The sequence below is a fragment of the Panthera leo genome, chromosome A2 (assembly GCF_018350215.1).
Source record: "Panthera leo isolate Ple1 chromosome A2, P.leo_Ple1_pat1.1, whole genome shotgun sequence".
NCBI classification, from domain to species: domain Eukaryota; kingdom Metazoa; phylum Chordata; class Mammalia; order Carnivora; family Felidae; genus Panthera; species Panthera leo.
In genome coordinates this window covers 117,632,706-117,656,416 of record NC_056680.1, presented here as the reverse complement: position 1 = coordinate 117,656,416, position 23,711 = coordinate 117,632,706, and the positions used below count along the sequence as shown (strand labels likewise).

The 23,711-nt window shown below is 52.4% G+C and overlaps 2 protein-coding genes across 4 annotated transcripts; both read left to right on the top strand.

Moving 5' to 3' along the window:
- The first annotated feature begins 1,248 nt into the window (after window positions 1-1,248).
- Window positions 1,249-9,583, top strand: HOXA4 (homeobox A4). Of its 2 annotated transcripts, XM_042920795.1 has the most exons (3): window positions 1,249-1,970; window positions 5,023-5,202; window positions 9,524-9,583. In XM_042920795.1, the coding sequence occupies exons 1-2, from the start codon at window positions 1,337-1,339 to the stop codon at window positions 5,199-5,201; spliced, it is 813 nt and encodes a 270-aa protein (XP_042776729.1). In that variant the 5' UTR covers window positions 1,249-1,336; the 3' UTR covers window position 5,202; window positions 9,524-9,583. The 2 variants fall into 2 exon arrangements, with proteins under 2 accessions (XP_042776729.1, XP_042776719.1); XM_042920785.1 differs by lacking the exons at window positions 5,023-5,202; window positions 9,524-9,583 and adding an exon at window positions 2,522-2,958.
- HOXA3 (homeobox A3) lies at window positions 9,290-23,711 on the top strand. 2 transcript variants are annotated; one of them, XM_042920757.1, is made up of 3 exons: window positions 9,290-9,606; window positions 20,842-21,487; window positions 22,878-23,711. In XM_042920757.1, exons 2-3 carry the CDS (start codon window positions 20,962-20,964, stop codon window positions 23,675-23,677), a joined length of 1,326 nt encoding a protein of 441 aa, XP_042776691.1. In that variant the 5' UTR covers window positions 9,290-9,606; window positions 20,842-20,961; the 3' UTR covers window positions 23,678-23,711. The 2 variants fall into 2 exon arrangements, with proteins under 2 accessions (XP_042776691.1, XP_042776682.1); XM_042920748.1 differs by lacking the exon at window positions 9,290-9,606 and adding an exon at window positions 9,956-10,020.

Here is a 23,711-nt window from a genome sequence, read left to right as displayed (position 1 = left end):
TTTACCCATCAGATTTCAATTACCAAATGGCAGGCAACAGTCCTCTCCCCCCCCCCCCACTTTCCAGAGCTACTGATATCGTTAATATGCTAATTTTCAGCAATTCAGAAATTATAGACTGTCCTGTAGGTGTAACTTTAGCCTCAGATACAGCCTTAGAAAGCAGCGTCCAAAAGATAAAATCTAAAATTCTTAGCGGGGGGGGGGAAAGACCCGTCAGCGATCAGACTGGGCACGGTACCTATTCTGTCCCTAGCTTGTTTTTGTTTGGGGATTGTTCTGAAATAGGAAGTTGCTGGTTTCCAAGCTCGATTTTGTGGAGGCGTCGCTATCTATTCCCACCCTTTGGCTATCTTCTCTCTCACGGCCGCACCTACTAAATGCAAGCATGTTTAACTCTCATACCGACACCTCCATCAAAATGAGATGCTATCAGAAAGGTTTTGATTTTTCTTAGCTAAAAATTCAAGCAGATTGTCTCTAAAAGGAAGGAAAAATGAAAAACGCCCACCCGGTTACATTGCAATGGCCTTGCTCCTCTGGCCGATTTCTCCCAGCTGTTCACCCACCCACCCTTTGCGGCTCCTGCCGGGCTTCTCAAAGCAGGGGATTTCGGGCGGACTCGGCGAGCACGTTGTGGGGAAGGGGGTCAGCTGGTGAAAATATGGATCTGTTGGCCTTATTCGTTTTAATCCGGGGCCACGGTTAAAATCAGGGTATCTCCTTGGTCCTTACGCCATTCCTTCCCTCCGCCGGCCTCGAACCCTAGAAGACGCCAGGACAGGCTAGGCTGGGCCCGAGGTCAGCGATGGGCCGCGGCCACTCGGCTGCCCCGAGGCCTAGACCAGGAGTAGGGCACGAAAAGGGCCCGACTTGGGCGTCCGAGAGGACCAGAAGCCCTGGCAGGGCCCGAATTGCCAGCAGGACCCAAAGTTGGGGGGCTGGGGGGGACCAAAGCTCCAGCTCCCTCCCTCCGCCCGGGGCCGGACAGCAGCATCCATCACTCGCCCGCGCGCTTCCTGATCCGGGTCCGCGCGCGCGGCGCGCCCATTGGCGGGGGCGGGTCACGTGGGGGTACTAGGCGGGGCGCGCGTGGGGCCGAGGCGAGCGCGCGCGCGCGTGCGCGCGGGAGGGGGGGAGGAGCGGCGCGAACTTTGGTGGCGTTGGCGGCGGCGGGAGGGGGAGGGGAGGGGAGGGGTGGGCGCTTGACAGCGGGGGAGGGGAAGGGAGCTGAGGAAAGGGGGGATGGGAAGCGAGGCAGGAGGGGGAGGGGCCTCGGCGAGCCCAGAAAAACGACAACGCGAGAAAAATTAGTATTTTTGCACTTCACAAATTAATGACCATGAGCTCGTTTTTGATAAACTCCAACTACATCGAGCCCAAGTTCCCTCCCTTTGAGGAGTACGCGCAGCACAGCGGCCCGGGCGGCGGAGACGGCGGCCCAGGCGGGGGCCCCAGCTACCAGCAGCCCCCAGCGCCCGCGGCCCAGCACCTGCCGGCGCAGCAGCCCCAGCTCCCCCACGCGGGCAACAGCCGCGAGCCCCCCGCCACCTACTACGCACCACGGGCCGCCCGCGAACCCTCCTACCCCGCTGCCGCGCTCTACCCCGCGCACGGTGCCGCCGAAGCCGCCTACCCCTATGGCTACCGCGGTGGCGCCAGCCCCGGGCGGCAGCCGCAGCCCGAGCAGCCCCCGGCGCGAGCCAAGGGTCCTGCGCACGGCCTGCACGCGAGCCACGTCCTGCCGCCCGGGCGGCAGCCCCCGCCGCCGCCGCCACCTCCCCCGCAGCACCGCGCGGCGCCCCCCGCACCCCCGCGGCGTTGCGAGGCGGCTCCCGCCACCCCGGGCGTCCCGGCAGGGGGCAGCGCCCCCGCGTGCCCGCTGCTCCTGGCCGACAAGAGCCCGCCGGGCCTGAAAGGCAAGGAGCCCGTGGTGTACCCCTGGATGAAGAAGATCCATGTCAGCGCCGGTATGTGGCGCCGCTGGGGAGGCGCGGGAGGGTGGGCTGGGGCCGGTCGGGGTTCGGGGGTCGCGGTGAGGGTCAGGGGGAGAGGCCGAGGGAAAGGGGGCCTCTGGAGGGGAGCCCCCATCTGGCCCAAGCTACAGTGGGATGTGGGTGTGTGCGCGCCAGCCAGCCGCCTGATCCTAACGTGAGAACCCTTTTGTACCCGGGGTCCCTTTATCGAGAGATTTACGAGACGCCAAACTGTTAGGGCAGTAATTATAGCCCCCATAAATTTAATTGCCCTGGCAGAGGCTTCAGGCCATGTGTCTTTGAAGCTTTTCTTCAGCCCCAATGCCCAGCACCATTCTTTATGGCTCTCGGGTGTTTCCCGTTGTCAATAGCCTGTGAAACATTTTCTTTGCCGTTTTATGTATCTTGCGTGAACTTGGTGTCAGGTTATTATATAATGATGATGTCCAATTGCTCTTCCCCACCCCACCTTCTCTCTCCTCCTCCTTTCCCTCTCTTCCACTCCCTCCTCCTTGGCATTCTCCTTCGGGGTTATGGGCTTTCAGTCAACCCCAGTTATAACGGAGGGGAGCCCAAGCGCTCTCGAACCGCATACACCCGACAGCAGGTCTTGGAGCTGGAGAAGGAGTTCCACTTTAACCGCTACCTGACCCGGCGGCGCCGCATCGAGATCGCCCACACGCTCTGCTTGTCCGAGCGCCAGGTCAAGATCTGGTTTCAGAACCGGAGGATGAAGTGGAAGAAAGATCACAAATTGCCCAACACTAAGATGCGATCCTCCAACTCGGCCTCGGCCTCAGCAGGCCCGCCAGGGAAAGCACAAACTCAGAGCCCGCACCTGCATCCTCACCCCCACCAGGGCGCCTCAACACCCATTCCCTCCTCCATATAACCTTCAGAGATCTAGACCAGTTTCATCCCCCCACCTGTTTTTCTCCTCTCTTCTGCCCCTTTCCCCATACTCCTACCTGTCTGGACTATAACAGACCCCAAAACAAAACCCAGCTTGGCGAAAAGGATAATAAAAAAGAAGACATTCTCCCCAAAAGAGTGTGTGCTGGTTGCCAGCTAAGAGCAGACAATAGCCAGGATGCTGGCTGGCCTGAATAAGGCCGCCAGGATTGGGTACCTGAGGAGCACCACTTGGCAACCAATACTTTTGAGATGGCTAAAGTCAGCTGGATAGCCCACGCTGACTGGGGACATAAACATGTATGTTTGTTGCAAGCAGAAGGAAACAGATCCTTTCCCCCACCTTCCCTACCTCCCCCTTCCACATTAAGGCAGCTCATACAAGCTTGTATTGAACTGAATAAACGAGTAGACATTGTGGACCTCACAAGATTATTTAATTCTCAAAATGTATAGACCTTGATGGTAGATGTGACACATGTTAGTTTCCTTTCCTTGCATTTATTTAAAATATTGTTGTAGAGATACTGTTGTCTTATTCTGAGGCACAATCTCGGGGGAGAGGGGAGTGCATTTCGACCCATGTGCAACTGTACAAATTGTGGTGTGGCTATATAAAAAGCCATGTGCTAAGAATAAACTCTGTTTTAAAAACCATTAAAAGTTCTAAGACACATTTGTATGTTTCCTACTTTTAATTAAAAAAAAAAAAAGGTTCTCTGGATGGAGATGTCTGCCCTTGTGTGTAAAAATCTTGTAGATGGCTCAAGTTATGTTCACTTGGATTCTGACTGCTCACATAATTTGTGTGAGTGTATTCAACTTGAGCTGAACTCTTGTCAAGTTTGACCCACGGTGGGAAAAGTTCCAAAGAGCAGGAAGGCTCTTGAGCTCTGAGAGGGCTCCTCTTCTTCCCAAACTTGGCCAGGCTTTCAGGCTTCAAGTCTCTGTAAGGCATAGAAACGTGTCCTTCCCTGCAATGAAAGGTGAAACCACGCAGTGCTTCGGGCCCAGGAGTTTCTGCAGCTGTTCTACAGGCTGAACTCTGAGCACACTTGGAAAGAAGTGGTCCCTTTGGTATTTATTGCACCTTCACACTTAATCTGCCTGTTTCCCTGGAGATAAAAAAAAATAGTTTATGCAAAGAATTGAGATTGCTTTTTTGTCTCTTGGCTGTCTTTAAGGTGCACTTCACTACAGCTTCGGGGTTTTTGTCTTTCTTTCTTTACCTCTTTCCTTCTGAAGCCAGAGCTTTCAAAATAAACTGAATTTTCCCAATAAACCCTCCAAAGTTTCTTCTGAGGAAAGAAAAAGCATAATGCCACCCTCAAAATATACCCCAAGCAAGGCAGACCTGGGACTATTCAGTGCTGGAAGAAAGCTCAACTCTGAGCGAGGGTCACTTTTCTTAAATGCTCCTGGATCTTTCTGCCCAACCTAAAGATCTAGATTCAAAGGCTGAAAATCAAAACCCAGGGCTGTCTCTATAACCATAGTGTTTATGTGCTGATTTACAAAATCAGTAAAGAGGATTTAGACTTGGTTGTCACTGAAGGAGTATTCTACAACAAGATGCAGAAAACCAACACATGCCACCCCTAGAATATAACTGTCACCTGGCCTTATATGAGTGCAACGTTAGGTTCGCGTTATAATTTTAGCAGAGATGGGAGGGGGCGCTCACCTACCTTTGGAATATCAGAGGAATTTTAAGCACATTTTTCCGTCAATGGCAAACCCTCAGCCAGCGGGCAGTGCTGTTCCTCCTCATGCCGCTGCCGCCCTGTGTGTGATAGAGGCAAGGGTGATCAGTTCTTTACCTATGAACAAACCATATCTGAGAGGAGAGTGATGGACACCAGTCTCTGAAGGGCCTCCACCTCTCCCCAAGAAAATTCAGGAGCAAACAAATGCATGCCTTCCCAAGTCAGGCCAAACCTGGCGTGAAGTACGTTTTATATGGTGTGAACGGGTGCCAGGGATTTCTGGGGACACTGCAACTGCTGCTGAAACTTATTAACCCTCCCCCTACTACACGCACTTGTAAAACGAAATTAAATCACGCTGAAAATAGCAATTTTCCCAGGAATCATTAATCACCTCATACAATAAATACTTCTTTGTAATTCAACAGCAATTCTGAAAGGCATTCTCTGGGAAAAGTCTGTGGAGAAGCGAGGGATCTTCTTGCAAATAATATGGTCTCGGGCAAAGACGCAGCATCTCGGCTGTCTGCTCAAAAAATGCCTAGACTCTTGGTGGAAACTGAGTGTCAAGCTGCAAAACCTCAAATGGCAGATTATCATCATTTAAGGTAAATTCTTATATTTCTCCTTTGTAGGGAAGGAGGGGTATAGAGGCATTCATTCCAGCTTCATACAGGAGGCAGCTGTGTGGGGATAAAGGGGATAACTTTCTTTCACTTACTCTTATAGTCTGTCCAGGAAAGGAAGAGAAAGGATGGACAGATTGTTTTTCTAATATACCAGGACAAAATGGCATTTTTGTCTAAGCTGTCTTAATTATTAAGGTATTGGTAAGTGTTACAAAGCCAAAATGATCCAAAATGACCCAAAGGATTGTGTCATTTCTTTAGTGTTTTTCCTGTTTTAGATTTGGTCTTTAAGGGAGCTTGTTATAACAGCTTAGAAAAATCCCACTTTGTGCTTTAAAATCATGCATTGTCTTCCCTTTGCTAGGGCAACCATAAGAGTTCACCCAGAGGACAAATTTTCTATCTCATTAATTGTTTTTTTTTTTTTTTACGCGAACCCTAGTGGCCCCTCAAACCCTTGACCTTTAAAGACAGTATTTTGTGTAAGCTCTATAATTCTCCTACCAAAATGACCCTTACACATGCTGCCCTCTTCTTTTTCTCTTTCCCCCTCCTTCCCTCTAACACACACTCTTTTGCTTTAGTCACAGAGCCAAGCTGTGCATGACTCTGGAGATAAAAGTTTTGTCAACATCTGAAATCAACTTAAATCGGATGGGAGACACTTTAATGGTCACAGTTTGAATTAAGTACTTAACACTCTCCCCCCTGAAGAAAAATGGCACTTTGCAGGCTCTCTTTCCTAGTTTTGCTGAAATGTACGATATACCCGGTGTTTTATTACAGCGGGAATTCAACTGTGACAGGCATAGTAGAGTACTTAATACCCAGGATGGGGCTCCTGGGAAGATTACCTAGATATATGGGGAGTGGGCCCTCTGCACAGAATCTCTGACTTTATACCCAGCTCTTTGAGGGTGCCCACATTCTGCCCCCCCCCTCACCTCTCAGCTTCTTCCCCCGAGGGGTGGGTATCTCCGTCTCTACTCTGTCCCCCTGATCTTCTAAGCTTCCAAACTGGGCTGCTCTTCTCACCACTGCCTTCTCTCCAGCAGTTGCAACATAGAAACTGATCTAGGACTCTTTAGAATGAAAGGGAAAAAAGACACCCAAAGAATCAGTGTAGCACACAGAGAGTGGGGTGGGGGGGCTTCCTGTCTGAATGGGTGGGTTCTGTGCAGGGAGTAGGCTGTTCTTTGCACTCCTTTGGCTTGCATCCCTAGCCTAGCCGGCAGCCCTGTATTGAAGAACATAGACTCAGCCTTCCCAAGGGCTGTTCCTATTGCCCCTCTTCTATATTATACCCCAGGGGCCCAAGAAGAACTCTGCTTCCTCTACCAAAGGCTAAGGGCTAGGAAAAATAGGAGGAGGAAAGAATGTGGGTTCTCACTTCTTGTTGGAATCAGGGAGGGTGCTGGGGCTGTTAATGAAACATTCTAGTCTGAAACTTCTCTCTTGGAATTCTGGTATCACTTCTCAAGGCCCCACACTCATGGAGTAACTCCTGCCACCCACTCAGGCCAGCTCCCCTGTCTCTGGGCTTGATTTCTGGGGCTACAAGAGATCCTTGTTTCAAAGAATGTCCGAGGTGAAAGAGATTTGGAGGCCATTTTGGTTCAATCTTCTCAGTTTACAGTAGAGGAAACTAAGGCAGTTGAATGTTCCCCATGTTCCTGTTAATGAATGTGCAGGTTGAATAGAGCCTTTGGTCTCACCTTGGAGAGGGGTAAGTGCACAGGCATCTTTCCTCTGGGCAAGCCTATTCTGCCTGGAATGGACCTGCCTCTGGGCTTACACTTGACAAGGATGGCCACAGGTGTGCTGAGGCGTCCAGAGAGGTAGGGTGGGTTCTCGCCTGAAGCGCCATCAAAGCGGCCCCAGGAGATTAGGTCACCAAAGCGCCTTAGCCAGGGCACTGACACAGGTGGGCTGACCTCTGGTCCCAGGAGGGGACAGATGCTTGGGTGCCTGGGAGAGCGGTGGGCACCCCACTGTCCACAATGCTCATAGTTCCAGAATGACTAATTCTATGCTGTCCCTGGGATTTCCATGGCAGTCGCTTGCCCTGGAGTTGAGCAAGGAGCAAGGAGTGTCTGCGTTCTGGAGGCCTGGGGACTAAAAAAGCCAAACAAGGACCGTCGTTGCAGCAGATAAAGGTGTAGCGCCAGTTCGAGGGAGATATTGAAATTGTAATCTTTTGAGGTCACGTGACTCATTAAATAATTAATGCGGATCGTCAGGAATGGATCGGAGTCGTCAGGGCCGCACTAGGAATGAATCTCTCAGAAGTGAGACCCCAACTTCCTATTTGATTTTTAAAAACACACACCCTCAGATTTATCTCCAAAGGCTTTTAACTCCTTCAGGAGGTTTGGAGAGAGAGCCCTTCGGCGGGGAGGACCGGAGCTGGCGGGCCCACGCCGGGTTTGGGGGCTTTTTCTTCAGGGTTTCTGCAAGTCCGGGGAGCGCGCCGCGTCCGGGGAAACGTGAGTTTGGGCTGGGTTTTCTGCGGTCACATCCCGGCTTTAGTGATGAAGTGGGACGGATGCGCAGACAGTTGATAATGTTCTGGTTCACACGGGGGAAGGCTGCAGAGATACCACAGGACCGGCGCGCGGCTTTGTTCAATTTTCCCGGTGTTCATAAATCACCCGCGCCGGGCGAGCGAGGGAGCAAGCGAGCGCCAAAAACGCCGAGAGAGAGGCCACGGCGGCAGTGGCGGCGGCGGCGGCCATTGCAGGGGGAAAGAGACCTGGGCAACATCTCTTTGTGACTCATTAGTCTGAACGATTTATGGGGAACGGCAGCCATGAATATTTGACTTGGGGATAAGGAAATAGCAACAACAATAATAACCATAATAATTACAATACTCCTAAGCGTCGTTGGTGGGGAGGGGTGGCGGATGGCGGCATAGCGGTTCTTTCTGGGGCGAAGTTGAGTGGCATTGTGCAGGGTAGCTAAGCCCCACCACGCTCAGGGTCCCTCCAGGAGCCCCAAGGCCGGAGACACTCCCTGTGGGGACATAGAGGGCGAATTTGAATAAGAGAAAGGGGCCCAGCGTGGATTCTGAGTCCCAAGGGCCTGATGGAGGGTGAGGGCTACAGGTCGAGAGGGTGGCAGAGGGCAACTAGTTGCTGGTTTTCCACCATTTGTTCAGTGTGCTGGGGGGCCCTGAAGCCTGAGGGTCAGGGGGCTTGTCAGCTATTTGGTGGTCTCTCAGGCCATCAACAGGACTGCATGGACTGGGAATCAGGCATCCAGGGCTGGTTGGGGGCAGGCTGGCATGTGGGGAGGCTACCGGGCCGGGGGTGAAGGGGTAGTGGGGAGTAGGTTTGTGGAAGCAACCGGCCCAGCAGAGTCCCAGGCAGTGGAGAACCTAGCCAGGGTTCAGCATTGGGGATGATTCTTCTCCACCTTCCCCAGTGTCTTCTCTCCATCTCCGGAAAGTTGGCTGACCATTTGCTACTTAGAGAGCAAGAGAGGGTTGCAGATACCTTGAGAGACAAGTTGGCAGCAGAATTAGGGCATCGGTTGGCTTGGGACTGCTGTGCAAGGCAAGGCTGGTTAGGGCCCCCAGATCGGGTATTGTCAGATGTCTGCATCCTTCCTAGTCTTCCCCTATTTCCAACCAGCCGCAGTTGGCCTACTCTCAGGGACTGGGCGCTGCGGTGGTCCCGCCAGCCCACTGGGACCGAGAAGTGAGGCACCCAGGGCTTGAATAAACCAGAAGACAAAACCTCTCAAGACTGCCCCCCAGCCCAAAGACTGCGCCGGGGTCTAATTTCGAGTCAAACAGAAATGAGCACTATTAGTGAGGTTTCAAGAGAGTCTGTGATTGAATGCTCCCAGACAGGGCTTCCCTTTGTTAGCGAAAGAAAATAAAGCGTGCATTCACATTCCCCAAGTTGAGGTGCGTGAGGAGCTCTTGGAGCAGAGCTGGCACCAACGGCAAAGCTTCTTCCACCTTCCCATCTTCCTCCGCCTAATCCATTTTCTTCTCCCTACCCCCTTCCCCCATCCCAGCCCCCGTAAAAAGAAAGAAAGAGGAGAATGTGGGTGCGGAGATGGAGTATGTATTTATTTTACAAAAATAAATCATCATCTGCAGGCCATTCTTAGACTGGACCCTTTCGAGCAACGAGTGCGCCTCATGGACGAGTGCCCTGGCGACTCCTCCGTGTCCGCGTCACCCCGGGGGCCACCCTGGCGCCCGCGCAGGGCCGCACTTCCAACTCCGGTTCTCCAGCTCCCTTCCTTCGCAGCCACCGTTTACTCTCTGCTGTTTATTTGTCCGCAGAGCGCCAGGACACCGGAAAAGGCGATTCCCTGAGTGCCCGGAGTTGGAGACAATCACTGGTTCAGTCTTAAACATCTTTCGAGGTAAGCGCTGCGCCAACTCTTCACTCCTCCGGGCTTTGCACGGGCCTTTGGAAGGAGTTTCCTCGTCCAGGCAGCTGCAGCCCCTTGAAGGAGGTTCTGGTCAATATTTAACCTCGGAGACGTTTTGGAGCTGGGTTCTCTTGAGCTGCACGCCCCGGGAATGCGGGGTTTCAGGCAGACAAAGAGTCCGCCCCGAAAAACGGCCGGCACTGTGCAGGCGGGGCGGCTGCAGAGACCAAAGATGTGCGTGCGGGGGCGGCCGGGGGTGTCAGAGGAGCGTGTTTGTTTCTTCGAGCGAGCTCCAAACAAACCCCTACACGGAGCAGCAGGGCAGAAGCAAGTAGAGGCCACGGGTGCGGCGGCCGCTGCGTGGGCCGCGCTCCCTGTCGACTGTTTGCGGCGCCCGCGGAGACTGTGAGTTTGGGAATGGTCGTCAGTCACAGATCTGCGTTGAGGAAAATTGTCTCGCTGCCTTGCAGTTTCTCCTATCCTTTTGCCTTTCCGCGGCATGAGGGAGGTTGCTGCCTTTCGAATGTGTAGACCGTCGCAGGCAGCGGGTCTTCTCCGTTCCTTTAGGTGGGTGGAACTGCTCTTTTTCCTACGGGAAAAGCACGCGTTTCCCAGGTCTCTGCGTTTTCTTTTCCTACTGGAAACAAGGGAAGACTCTTTAAAATTCTTTCCAAGTTCTGGCTTAATTTGTTCTCTTAGTTTGGGATGCAGGGAGGTAATTACTGTGGTTTATTACCTTGTAAAAGATCCATAAATTTTGTGCCTGTTTGGGGGAGGGGCTGTTGGAATAGCTTTCAGAAGCTTGGTATGAGGGAATGGGTTTGCTTTGTTCTTTCAGGAGTTATTTATTTTAAAAAGTTTTCTGAGTTTTTGTTTTCTATTCCGCGGGCCTCAGTCTTCCCTAAAATTTGCTCCTCAAATAGATATCAGGTTGTTAATTAAGTGCAACATGCTATTCAGTGATGCTGTAAGGCTGATATGTTGTTCTGGATACAATTATTATCTTATCAGATAGAACGTAAACAGGGGAATAGTAAACCTGGGTTACTTTCTCAGCTCCTGTATGTCTATTTATATCAAGTATAGGTTGAGTATTTTAGGAATTTGCAACTCACTGTGTACATATGATTTGAATCTCTGCACACAACAGAATCACTGCATGTGTACATAGTCACAGGAATTGGAGACCATGTGTATAAAATGATATACACATCCATATGTGTCCAGAGAACTTGGAGCCCATTTGTACTGTAGTTGCACCCACAGGAAATATCTCATGTTAAATAATGATATATAACCTACACACACACACACACACACACACACACACGCACGCACACACAGACAAAAGTGGGCTAAGCAGGCCTTACCAGACACTAAGAAAAACCACTAGAGCTAACTAAAGGGAGAAAAATGTTAAGTGTATTTTTGACAGAGAAATCAGATTGCAGTGTTTGGATACAGATATATCTAATCTGCCAACAGCCTTGCAAATATTGACTAAAGCCCTGTATCCATGCTCACCTGCTCCTTCCAAGACAACTTTTGGCTCTGGCGAAATGGATTCAGGGCATGTGTCCCCAGCCCTGGCCAGGTTGGGGGCTGGAGTGGAAGGGGACCGGCAGCTAGATTTTCCCGGCTGGGCTTCGATACTTGAGTATCTCTATTCTCGTTCTCTGGAAATGAACTTTAAAAGGTCCATAGCCTTGTTCAAGGAGAGTGGATTTCAGAGTGGTGAGGGAGGACTCTCAGCTGCTGGTTCCCTGGTGGCCTGCCGAGACCAAGGTCTCTCTTAGGAAAGCCATTTTCACCTCAAAAGTTAAATTTCTTTTGACTTCCTCAGATTTTTTCCTCCACATCCCACCAAATCACCCATTCCAACCCAAGTCGTTAATGTTAATTGTTAAACAGCAGTTGGAGCATTAACTGGGCTGTTAATAGCGGCAATGGAGGCTCCTGGCTAGAGCCGAGATGCCGAGATGCCGCTGGGCCTTCCTGGCGTTAAGGCATTTCTCTGAAGCAGTACCAAATACTTCTCTCATTGATTTATGGCCTCGGAGTTACGATTTGCTCCAGACTGTTCTGAGAGTTCTGAAGGGGGCCCCTTCTCATCTTTGAGTTGAAGTCTCTGCAGAAACTTTGGTTGGGGGAGATGGGAGTTTGCCAGCAATTTGGCAATACTTCCAGGTCCTTTCTAGGCTACCTGGAGAGTTCGGTGTGAAATATTTGGCACAGGCAGGGTGGGGGGACTGCATAAGGGGAGCAGAGGACAATGTGTTAGTTGTGTGAGTCCTTGGGGGACTGCAGAGTGCTTTTTGGGAAACCAGCCTTTGGTTCTATCCCCCACACCCCATACCTGAGAGAAGTAGGTTTGCACTTTGGGTTCTCACTTTCCAGCTTGTGGCTTAGGTCAGAGTTGGGTCAGTTCACAGAGAGGTTCTCTCCCAGCTCTACCACAGACAGAACTTTGTTGGAATACTGCCACCAGCGTAGGCCAGGGCTCACTTCCAAAGGATTAGGTCTCCTCCTCTTTTATTGCCCTTCTGATTTGGACACCCCCGTGACCAGGCCCCCTTACTGAGGGCCTTACATTCTCACTAGGCCCCTGCAGGGCAGGAGAGGAGGAGGAGGAATCCTGTAGCTGCTATAAGTGAGTCCTCACTCTTAGAGAGGCCTAGCCAGCTGAAGACCCACTCTAAAGAAAGAAAAGAATAAGGCACCAGGAGCCCATCACTTCAGAAACTAAGAAGTTCAGAAACTAAGACCTGAAAAGAGAAACTTTTAAGGCAGGTCCTGAGAGGGTGAAGTGTTACAATCAGTAGACAGTGTCACCAAGCAGAAATCAGGAGTAGAAGCAGGGCAGGGCCGGGGGGGGGGGGGGGGTTGGTTCAGCTCGGTTGCTCCAGAGCAGAGTTGGTCCTGTTCATTTTCTGCTGGTGGACAGATTTGTCTTAGGGGAGGGTGGACAGACCCATCTGCAAAAGGGTCCCAGGTTACCTTGTAGGTTAATTCAAGGGATGCCAGCAAAGATTGGTTGTATGTATAGTTTTTCTCTTACAGAGTCAATTAGATCATTTCCCCTTACATTTTCCATTGTTAGAAGCCTATAATTTCATGTATCGCTCAGCTGTGCACTGAGGAAGTACGCAAGTGTAGGTTTAGCCAGGGCACTGAGTCCCTCCAGATTTTGCAAAACCCTGACCCACCACTCTAGAGGCAAGCACCTCTTCCCTAGAGGGCTCCCATTGAACAAAATCAACTTAGCCTTTTGTCAGGTAATTTGGGGCCTTTTGGCGTGGGTGGTAGCAAACTCCATACAATGGCAGGCCATGGGGGAGTCCACTGACTAAGCCAGTCATTACTGGGTTTTCTTCTGGAAACAGGGCCCGGGCCTTGCCTTTTGACGTACTGGCTAGCAGGCCAGAGGAGACTGGTGTGCTTGGGTGTGCAGGCTTCAGCTTGTCTGCATGTGGAAGACTGTACAGAAAGTTACATGGACTCTAAGAATGGGGACAGCATTGCTGTTTGGATCATTTGTAAAGAAATATAAGTAGAGATAAGTGGCCCAGTGTGGCACATGTTGGGGGGGGGGGTGCCCCCAGCGTCCTACTGCCCTAGATGAAACTCTTCCCCACTGCTGGGCAAGGTTCCCCACTTCCCCTCCCCCAAAGCCGAATGTTCTGCTTGGAAACCTAGTCCCTTCAGTGATTTCCTATTTCAAATAAAAGGATTTAAGTTGACGTATGACCACGTGAGCACATAATACAGCGCATTATTGTGGCATTTGGAGCGGAGACCCGGGCGGGCTTCGCCTGTGATTACGTTTTCTAGATTCTCTACAGAGCGAGAGCTTTTCCCCCCCACCCCCACGCACCCACCTCCTCCTTCTCCTTCCCCTTCTCCGGAGAGCGCTCTCCTAGCGGGTTGCAGTTTTCAGCGCTCATGGAGCGGTTCTGGGCGAGCTAGCCGATGGGACTCGAGGCCACACCAGGAGGATGGAATTTATTTTAAGGTATTTCCGCCGATTGTTCATATTTAGAGTGAGTTACGGCTGTGAGAGACAAAGGTCAGGCGAGGAGACCCTGGTTCACCGACAGGACCCTCAGCCCCTCTCTTCCTTTGTTTCTCTCATAGAACCGAAACCATCTGAAAGATCTCCAGTAGCACCTCAGACTGAGTTTAATTCTCTGGAAAGTGTAGGGGGATGTAAAGGAAAGGGCGCTTGGGGGCTGCGAGGTAAGCCCGGTGGCCTCCAGCGCTCTGGCGGCTTTGTCCACTGCAGCGGGGCTTGAGTCCCAGGAGCTGAGCCGCAGGCGGAGGGAGGGTCCCGAAGCAGCGGCTCTGGCCGAGGTGGCCCGCGCGGCGCTTGCTCGGCGAGACGGCCTGGAGGGGGTGGGGGCTGGGTGGATGGGAAGGGGAATCTCTCCCGGCTTGGCCGCGTTTGCTGGCGGCCAGGGATGGAGAGGTAGGGCTGACCTAGGCAGCCAGAGCAGCTGGGAGAGGGAAATCAATGAGTGTGCAGACGCGCTGCCATTTTATTGATGATGCTTCAGGCCACTTTGTTCAGTGCTGGGTTGGTTGGAGGACGCGCTTTCCCACGCGCGGGACCGAAGGTGCAAGACCCGGAGGACGGAGGACGCGCCATTGTTTCCCCAGTACTCTACCCGGGTAGGGGTGAAGACAGTTCAGATCTAGGAGAGGCTTAGGGTAGGGGTAAGCGTGCCCGACGCCCAGAAGCTCTGTTAGTCTAAATTTCGGGAGCCAGAACTGGGTTTGGGCTTCATAATGTGCATGGCCTGTATGCCCCATTGTAATGCACCCAGCTGGCTTGCAGAGTTTTAAGGACTGGCTGGTGCACCCTGGGCTAGAGAGAATTCGAGGCAGAGTCCGCAGGAAGCAGAGGCAGACATTTCTCCGGCTTCAGACCCCAGAAACAGTGCTGTAGCCAGGATAGAAGCAGATGAGAGATAAACCATGCTTGCAAATTACTGGGAAAGCCTGTGCTAATTGCACTTTGGAGACCCAGCACTCCTGGGAAGGATGAAAACTCCCTGAAACGGTGAAGGAAAGTTCACTTTTCTCTGCTCTTGGAGATCTTGGGGTGGAGGAAAGGGGTGTCTACAAGGAGTCGGGAATCAGATTTTCTCCGTGACTTAAACAAAAAAAAATCTTATTTCTTTCTGTACTTGAAAAAAAAAAATCAAATCAGGTTTCCCCTACTTGAGAGGGATTTACATCCCCAGAAGGGAAACGCTGCTTCTACCCTCCCCGCTGCCGTCCTCGGGCGCTAACCGTGTTTAACTGAGGCGGTTTCAAGTGCCCTAAAACACCCCTTGGAAATAAAATGTAAGCTTTAATTGCTGTTCAATTACTTGTCAGCATTTCATATGATTTATGACCCAGTTCTGGCGCATTTTTGACCCAGTTAAAGACTCATAAATAATATAGTTTCGCTAGAAAGAATGAGAGAGGGAATAGAGGTTTGTTAAAGGCATCTTTTTATTGTCACTTCAGTGCCAGCCAGCGGAATAAATATCTAGGGATGGACTCTCAAACTGGTTCTGTATAAAAGTGTGCACAGTGAAAAGAAACCAGTAGTCCAGTTTATAGAGCACCAGTTGGTTTTTCCTTCATGCAAGGAGCTAAAGCCACTCCATAATAGCTAAACTACAGCTATAAAAAACAGGCTAGTCCCCTTTTACCCTCAAAATGCCAGCCTCACCCTCACAGGCAAGCATATTTCCTCATTAATTTTCCTCTCCATTCCCAGATTTCAGTGCCTCTTGTGTCTTACCTTCCTCCCTGGCTTATAGACAGCCTTGCAGGGACCCCAGCGCCCCCCACCCCAACCCGCAGACCTGTTCTCAAGGAGGCCCCTGCAAAGGGTAGAGAGGCACAAGCACACCTTCGCTATTTCAGATATTTTTCTAGCGCTGGGAAAATGTTTTCTTCTAGTCCTGGTGGGCAAGACATAAGGGAGCACAGGGACTGAGGAGGGGGGTTTGGGGGAGCGAAGGGGTCCTTTCCACAAAGATAACCTCAGTGGTTTTGGCTGAGCAGGGTGAATGGCTGCGGGGTTTGCCTAGAAAAGACACCGCAGCCGCAGCAGTGGGCAATTTCTGGCAGTGAAAATCGGCAGGCGGTATTTTTCTCTTAAAAAACAGTAACACAGAACCTTCAGCAATCATAAATTATTACCTTTAATCACATCGCCTGCCTTGCTCTAAAAGCCAGTCCTGTGGATTTCAGCAGAGAGGCCCAAACCCGGAGGTCTGCATGCCAGGGTGTGAGACCAGTCTTGAGGTCAGAGCCAGATTTGTGCCCACTGCAGCCAGCTGCCCAGAAGCCATCTAGTCTGGGACCATCCAGCAGAGACCCTGTCCCAAGCTCCCACTCCAGCTCTCCCTCAACTCCCATGGCTCTTCAAGTCCAGTCCCAGCATTTTGCCCGGCACAGTCTTGGTGCGGGTGAAAAGGTATGCGCCCCAGATGCCCCAGCCCTCACCTCGGAACCCTCGGCCCTCTTGGCCCAGGCGGTCCCCTCCCCTGGCAGGTTCTCACGGAAAGCTGGCCTTCCCTGCAGCTGGCTTAGCTGAGAAGGCGGTGAGAGTCGTGTCAGCAGTTTGGAGGAGAAAGTGCGGGTTGATTATTGACCCACGCCTTCTTTCTTCAAATGCCACATCCGACCAGGCCAGTTTGAAGAGAAAATGCAGCGGAGCGATTTTTGCGGCGGCTCTCACCTCCTACGCCGCCCGGCTCCCCCTTTTAAGTTGCGCTGCCGCAATATGCCATAAGGAGCAAGTGTTTGCTGTTTTGTGCTCTGTTTACAGCTTTGGGGCGCCGAGTCATAAATCTTGCCCAGCCATAAATGACAAAAACCATTGGTATGCATGAGGCCACCCTGGCCAGGAGTGCTTTTTGATTTCTCCCTTTTCCCTTGGCTTTGTTTTTGCTTTAAGGTGACACTTTGGCTCCCTGACAGTTTAAACATACTACTTATATTTTTAACACCTTCCTTTGAGAAGGACTGGCCGTTGACACCTTGGAATTGCATGAAAGCTCCATTTCTCTTTTTGCCACACACATACCCTTGCAGAGTTCGCTGGAGAGTGGAGGGAGGCATTAGAAGAGAGAAAGACCATCCTCCTTAAAGTTGTGGCAGTATTGCGGGGCACACCCAGGCCTTTCCTTTGCTCAGTGTCCCTGCATACCACTAATTAGAGAAGAAAACATTATAGATGTCGGTTTGTGTTGGGGTCAGAGTTTTATCTGTCTTTTCCTGTGAGTGAGCTGCCCATCTGTACTATGAAGTAGGCATAGAAAAGCTGGAGACCCGGGTTTCTAGGCACCCTAGTACGTACCTGAGCCCAGCGCATCCCACTTCACTGCCTGGACTTGTGTCCATTTCCCCCAGGTTACTTCCCTCTTGGCTGCCAGGATTTTAAGAGTTTCTGCCTAAAAATATAATGAAAGACAGCCCAGTTGGCTCTTGGGGAGGTCTCTTGAGAAGGGAGGCCCTATCCCTGTCCCCCAAGAATTGCCTTTGAGGTTCTCAGGTTGGGGGTGGAAGATTTGGTAAAGTGCTCAAAGTCTGGGGGACTCTCCTTATGGTTCTCTTTCCCCTTGCACCCCAGCTGGAAGTGTTCAGAGCAGAGGGTTACATGGTTTCTCAAATGGATTCCCAAGAAATAGAGCCCGGCAAGAGAGCCCCTTTGTGAGAGCCGTTTGTCCTCATTAGCATAATTTTCCTGGACTTTAGTGACGCCTAGAAGCGAGGAGAGGGAGGGCGTTGGGGGTTGGGGGGAGGCTGCCCTCCTCCCGCCGCCGCGGAGCTCCCCCTCTCGCTCCTGTCCCTCCCCTCGCCTCAGCCCCATCCCCCACGCCGCCCCGCGCTTCCCCAGCCGCCTCGGCCTCCCCTCCCGCCCGCCCCCAGTACCCCCCACCGCACCCCCCAGCCAGACGCTGCTCCGCGTGTAATATTCATAAGAAACATACCCAAGTCGGTGCCACTAGCCCAGGCAGAGCCCTGCGCCGCGCTAGCGCTTATCTCCGGGCCACGGCTGCTGCCCTCGGGAAGGGCAGGGGGCGGGGGTGTGGGGGAGGGGTGGGTGGGTGGGGTGGGTGGGAGGGGGGGGGGTCCAAGCCGCCCCAGTCCGCCCTGGGCGAGCCGTGCCGGAGCAGCGAGGCGGCCACGCTCTGCGCCGCGGCGTCCGGGCCTCGGGGTCTCCCTCCCGCCAGCCGTCTCGGCTGATGCTGAGGGTCGGTGCCCATCCCGCGCCTAGGGGACCCGGCCGGGCCGCTAAGCCGGGCCGGGGGCCGGAGCCCGAGCCCGAGCCCAAGCCCGAGCCCGAGCCTGAGCTTGCGGCGCTCATCAGAAGTTAAGGTAAGCAGGGCCACAACCGGCCGCTCTCCGCGCTGAATGGCGGAGTTTACGTCTCGGTGATTTATGGCTGCAGACTTAAATCTCGGTTCAAGAAGAGTTCACAAGCCGGAGCTTCCTTCCCGGCAGTGACTGATACCCTTACACTTCGAGTTCAGGCCGCTTTCCCATCCCCGCCCCCACCTCTTCCCTCTCCCCTAGCCCAGCCCCAACTTTTCTGGGTTGGGGAGGGAGGGGTGGGCAAGGGGACGAGGGGGCTCTTACCCGATATTCCCGCTTAAACTCGGGGTGAGGGCAGGCTGAGGAAGGGGCGGGAGTGGAAAGAGGGAGCGGTGTCTGAAGGAAGGAGGTTGAATTTGGGCAGATCTTCCAGAAAGACAATAGGGCTTGCTTTCTGCACTCAATTTAGCCTCCTCAACTCTCTTTCAGCTCTTGCACCTGGGGGTTATTGTCCAGAAACAGATCTTTTAGGAGGAATCTCCTCCCACCCCCAGCCCTTGCTTGAGGGGGTGCAAAGCAAGTTTCCTGACTGGCAGATCTCCAACTTCTTTACTGGATTGCAAACTTTGGGGGCTGGGGTGGGGTGGGAGGGGAGAACTGTGTGGGTCCCAAGGTGGTTGTCTGCTGACCTCAAACAATAGGAAGGACTCTGGTGGGATCTCCAAGGTGAATTCATATTTTTAGTTTATGGGGGTTGTTGTGTGCTCTTTGGTTTTTAATGGTATTTTTGTTATTTACAAGACAATGATCAACTTGATGAAAAGGCTTAAGTAAGCAGCAGGCCAGTGTAGCTTGTGATAATGGATTGAAAAGTCACTTGAAATGTTGCACATTCAAAATCACCTTTATTTTGTTTTATCTAATATCTTGCTGTTCAGGTGTCTGGAGTAATTTTCTTAACCTGACATTTTATTTTACACAAGCCTGGTATCTTAAAAATTTATAATGGCAGACAGTAACACTGCCAAATGTAATAGAACTATTTTCAATGAAAGAGCAGGAAACTGAGACATTCAATTACTATTCAGTTTTAAAATTTATTTTATCCTTTTTAAATTTTTGATCATAGTATCTGTAGCTTCCAAAATAGAAACAATACTCCAGGGCTCAGGATCACGCACACTAACTTCGAATAAGGGAAGCTGTAATTTTTAATTGAGGTTCTGGAAAATTAATTGTGCTTGTTTTCCATATGTTGGTCAGATTGTTGGTTTAATAATGAAATCCAAAGGAGCCCATTATTAAAAACAAAATTGTAGTCATCTGCTTGTGGATGGCTTTTTCTAGTTAACAAAGTGTCTGCTATTCCTAGAGAACTTGAATGACTCCAGGACTCAAATATACATAGTTGGGGCATGAACTAAACCATTTTCTTCTTGAATTTGTCATTGTATTTTTTCTTAAATGGTCACACTAACATTCTGAGTGTGTGTGTGTGTGTGTGTGTGTGTGTATGCATATTAACTCACGTAGAACTTTTCTCAGCTGAGAACGAGAGATTGACCATGCACAGGTTGAAAACAAAAATAAAACAGATTTCACTTCTGCAAACTGCTTTCTAAATAATATATTTTTAATAAGGGGTTGAGACGGCTTTCAGTTGCTTTTAAGATTTCCAGTCTTGACCTTTACTTGGTGTTTCTGAAGCAGGTAAATAGGCCAAGTAACAAACATCAACAACAAGAGCACACAAAGATCAGGGCACTCTGGCAGGATTTTATGGCTTGTGCTTCCATCCCTCGTCCGGAGCCAAATGACCCCCATACATCAAATTACATAGCAGTTTCTAAGACAGAACCTATTATCGTTAAGTTGGAGGGAGAGTTCAAGCCGTGGTCATGGAGATGAACGCTGGTTTTTCAGGTTCCTGGTGGGTTGTTTTTTTCTCTAATCCATCATGTTTTAACAGGTAGAATTTGATAGTTATCCTGAATAACAGCACCTCAGAAAGTCCAAGGCAGGAGGGTCTGGGGACCTTCTGTAACAGGGGAGAAGAGGTGGGAGTGGCTTGCTGGGTCAAGCCTGAGAAATAGGGAGAGGAAAGGAGTAAAGAACTGTCCAGGATTTGAGTTTGACTTGCTGGAGCAAGTGTTGTTGTTGGTCCTTTTCCACGCAGGATGTCCCCTCCAAAGTTTTTTCTCTTCCCTTCTTGGCTACAAGGGGCTCATTTGGAGGAGGTAGGTCATATCCCCTGCCCAAGGGTAGATTAACTGCCCAACAAGCTCAGCTTCTGAAATCCAGCGGGGTAGTAGGGCAATTGCCTGAAAATGTTTTGTGCATACCTGTCTTGCGTGCTGAAAGATCCAAGAAGGGGCTCGATGGGAAGTCACCCCGCATCAGGGCTCTTTTGCCAAATATTAGTCCTAAAGCGAGGATTGGAGAACAAATTGGCAACCTAAGCTCTCCTTTGCCTCCTTGCCCCCTTCCCCATGATCCTGAGAGGGAAGGAGTCGCAGGGCTCGCTGGACAAGGCCAAAGAGCAGAGACGAAGGGACACCCCAAGTTTCTTCTCTCCTGGAAAAGAAGAATCCCAGCCCTGTTCCTTTCTAGCCCATCAACCTTTCTTCTTTAGGACTCCGGTTCTGGAGTCCCGGCTTCCAGCCCTCACTTACTCTCCTCCTCTCTGCCCGGAAAACCCCCTAACTCCAGACGCAAGTTAAGCAAATATTTGTAGCTGCCAGTAAATTCCAGCGGCTTTTTATAGCGCGGCTCTCTGCGCCCGGGGCCAAGTCGTGCTGCTAAATATTGCTGACCACTTTTTCTTTTATGGCTTTCATGTCACTTAGCTATTGAGAGTAAGATGGATTTGCGCGGAGCCCTCACCGCGCTGCGATTCTCGCCCCCCAGGTCTGCGCGGGGCAGCCATTGGCGGCGGAGTATCACGTGACCGCGGGGGCGTGCCAATGTGCGCCCTCAAGGGTGTCAAGCCCCTGTCAGAGTGTGCGATCAAGATTGTGAGACAACGCGATGCAAAAAGCGACCTACTACGACAGTTCGGCGATCTACGGTGGCTACCCCTACCAGGCAGCCAACGGGTTCGCTTATAATGCCAATCAGCAGCCGTATCCGGCGTCCTCGGCACTGGGCACTGATGGCGAGTACCACCGACCTGCCTGTTCACTCCAGTCGCCCGCCAGCGCCGGGGGCCACCCCAAGGCGCACGAGCTGAGCGAGGCGTGTCTGCGCACCCTGAGTGGCCCACCCAGCCAACCCCCAGGCCTCGGCGAGCCCCCCCTGGCCCCGCCGCCCCCCCAGGCCGCGCCCCCTGCTCCACAGCAGCCTCAACCCCCGCCACAGCCCCCAGCACCCGCTCCTGCCGCGCCCCCGCCCCCCTCTTCAGTTTCCCCACCTCAGAATGCCAGCAGCAACCCCACGCCTGCCAGCGCAGCCAAGAGTCCCCTACTCAACTCACCCACCGTGGCCAAACAAATCTTCCCCTGGATGAAAGAGTCTCGGCAAAACACAAAGCAGAAAACCAGCGGCTCCAGCTCAGGTAAAGCCGTACCTTCTAGAGGAGGGGTCCCCTGGCCTGGCTCCCGGGCCCCCAAGCTACCTCCAGTCACAGTCTGGGAGCGCTGGAACATTTTCAAGAACTAACAGCTCCTTCTCCTTCAACTAGGGGGGGTGACAGGACTCTGTGTCCAGGAAACCCCCAGACAGACCTGATGAGAGTCTCTCTTGACTTCCTCAAGAGCAAGTGGGGCCTAGTGAGTTTGGAACCCCTTCTTGTTACACTCTAGGAGTTAGGACCTTTGGGCATAGCAAACCTGAGCTCCACACTCTCTTTTTAGCATAACTCCTTTCTAGTGGAACAGTGACATCCATCCCACACTGAAATGTGGTAGAATAAAAGCAGGCCTAGTCACCATCCAAGTCAGAATCAATGCTTTGCCTATAAACAGAGCCTATTTTTAATTTTTGCTCCAGTAGATGGAGTGGCTGCCTTACCTCTGGGAAGGCCCTACTCAGATTTAGTACAATGAAGGCAGCCAGGGATCTCCTGCGGGTGGGGATTTGGATTTGTCATGCTAATAGGAACCACTTGGGCCTACCAGAAACTAGACTAGAGGACAGGGCCTGGGTCTTAGGCTTCCCAGCATCTTGGTTACCTTTCCCCCTGCCTTCTCCAGTTCCCAGTACTCTGCTCTGAGCCTGAGCATCTGGGACCCTGCAGAACCAAGGTGGGGGTAGGGCGAAGGGGAGGATAGGAGGGTACAAGATTAGTGGATTAAATTGGGGAGGCAGCTTGATAACATGAAGAACGCTTTAAAGGGACCCCGCCAGGGGCCTGGGCCTCCCCACCAGAAATTGGTACTTTCAATGTGATCTCTTCCTTTGGGCACAGAAGGCCTTCCAGATTGGGGCTTCCACTCCACCTGTCTCCACTGGGTAGACCAAATAAGTGGCCAGTTGAGGCAACTGTGCAATCCTTCCATCAGACAGTGAAAGAGAGAAAGGTTTATTGAGTGTATAATAGGTGCCCCACATCCCAGTTACTGTGAAGGGAATGAAGATGGGAGACCTGCCCATAGGGAGCTTGTAGTCTGATAGGCCTGAATGACTACATGGTTCAGAAAGTGAATAGCTCCAGGAAGGAAATACAGATCAGGAAGGCAAACTGGGGGTTCTGCTTTCCTATCTCTTGCCCTTAGGGAAGCCTGTGATTTGCACCTTAACTGAATGAGGGGCTAGCTACCCAGCTGCTGGCACTATTTCCCCTCCAGGACAGAGGACAGCACCTAGTTCCTCCTCCCCCTTTCTGGGCCCTGACAGACCGAGGGATCTTGGGCCCTGGAGTGAGGAGGGGCCTGGCGGGTTCAGGGGCTAGGCGGGGCCTCGGGCAGCCCCTGACGCCACTCTTCCTCTCTCCTCTGTCCTCGCAGGGGAGAGCTGCGCTGGCGACAAGAGTCCGCCTGGGCAGGCGTCGTCCAAACGGGCGCGCACCGCCTACACGAGCGCGCAGCTGGTGGAGCTGGAGAAGGAATTCCACTTCAACCGCTACCTGTGCCGGCCGCGCCGGGTAGAGATGGCCAACCTGCTGAACCTCACAGAGCGCCAGATCAAGATCTGGTTCCAGAATCGCCGCATGAAGTACAAGAAGGATCAGAAGGGCAAGGGCATGCTGACATCATCAGGGGGCCAGTCCCCAAGTCGTAGCCCGGTGCCCCCCGGCGCGGGCGGCTATCTGAACTCTATGCATTCGCTGGTCAACAGCGTCCCATACGAGCCCCAGTCGCCCCCGCCTTTCTCCAAGCCTCCCCAGGGTGCCTATGGGCTGCCCCCCGCCTCCTACCCCGCACCCCTGCCAAGCTGCGCGCCCCCACCGCCCCCACAGAAGCGCTACACCGCGGCGGGGGCAGGGGGCACACCCGACTATGACCCGCACGCTCATGGCCTGCAGGGCAACGGCAGCTATGGGACCCCACACTTACAGGGAAGCCCCGTCTTCGTGGGGGGCAGCTATGTGGAGCCCATGAGCAACTCTGGGCCTGCCCTCTTTGGCCTAACTCACCTCCCCCACGCCGCCTCGGCAGCCATGGACTACGGGGGTGCTGGGCCACTGGGCAGCGGCCACCATCACGGGCCCGGGCCAGGGGAGCCGCACCCCACCTACACGGACCTTACCGCCCACCATCCTTCTCAGGGAAGAATTCAGGAAGCCCCCAAGCTCACCCACCTGTGATGGTGGGCTCGGGGCTGCGCGCCAGGAGAGTTCC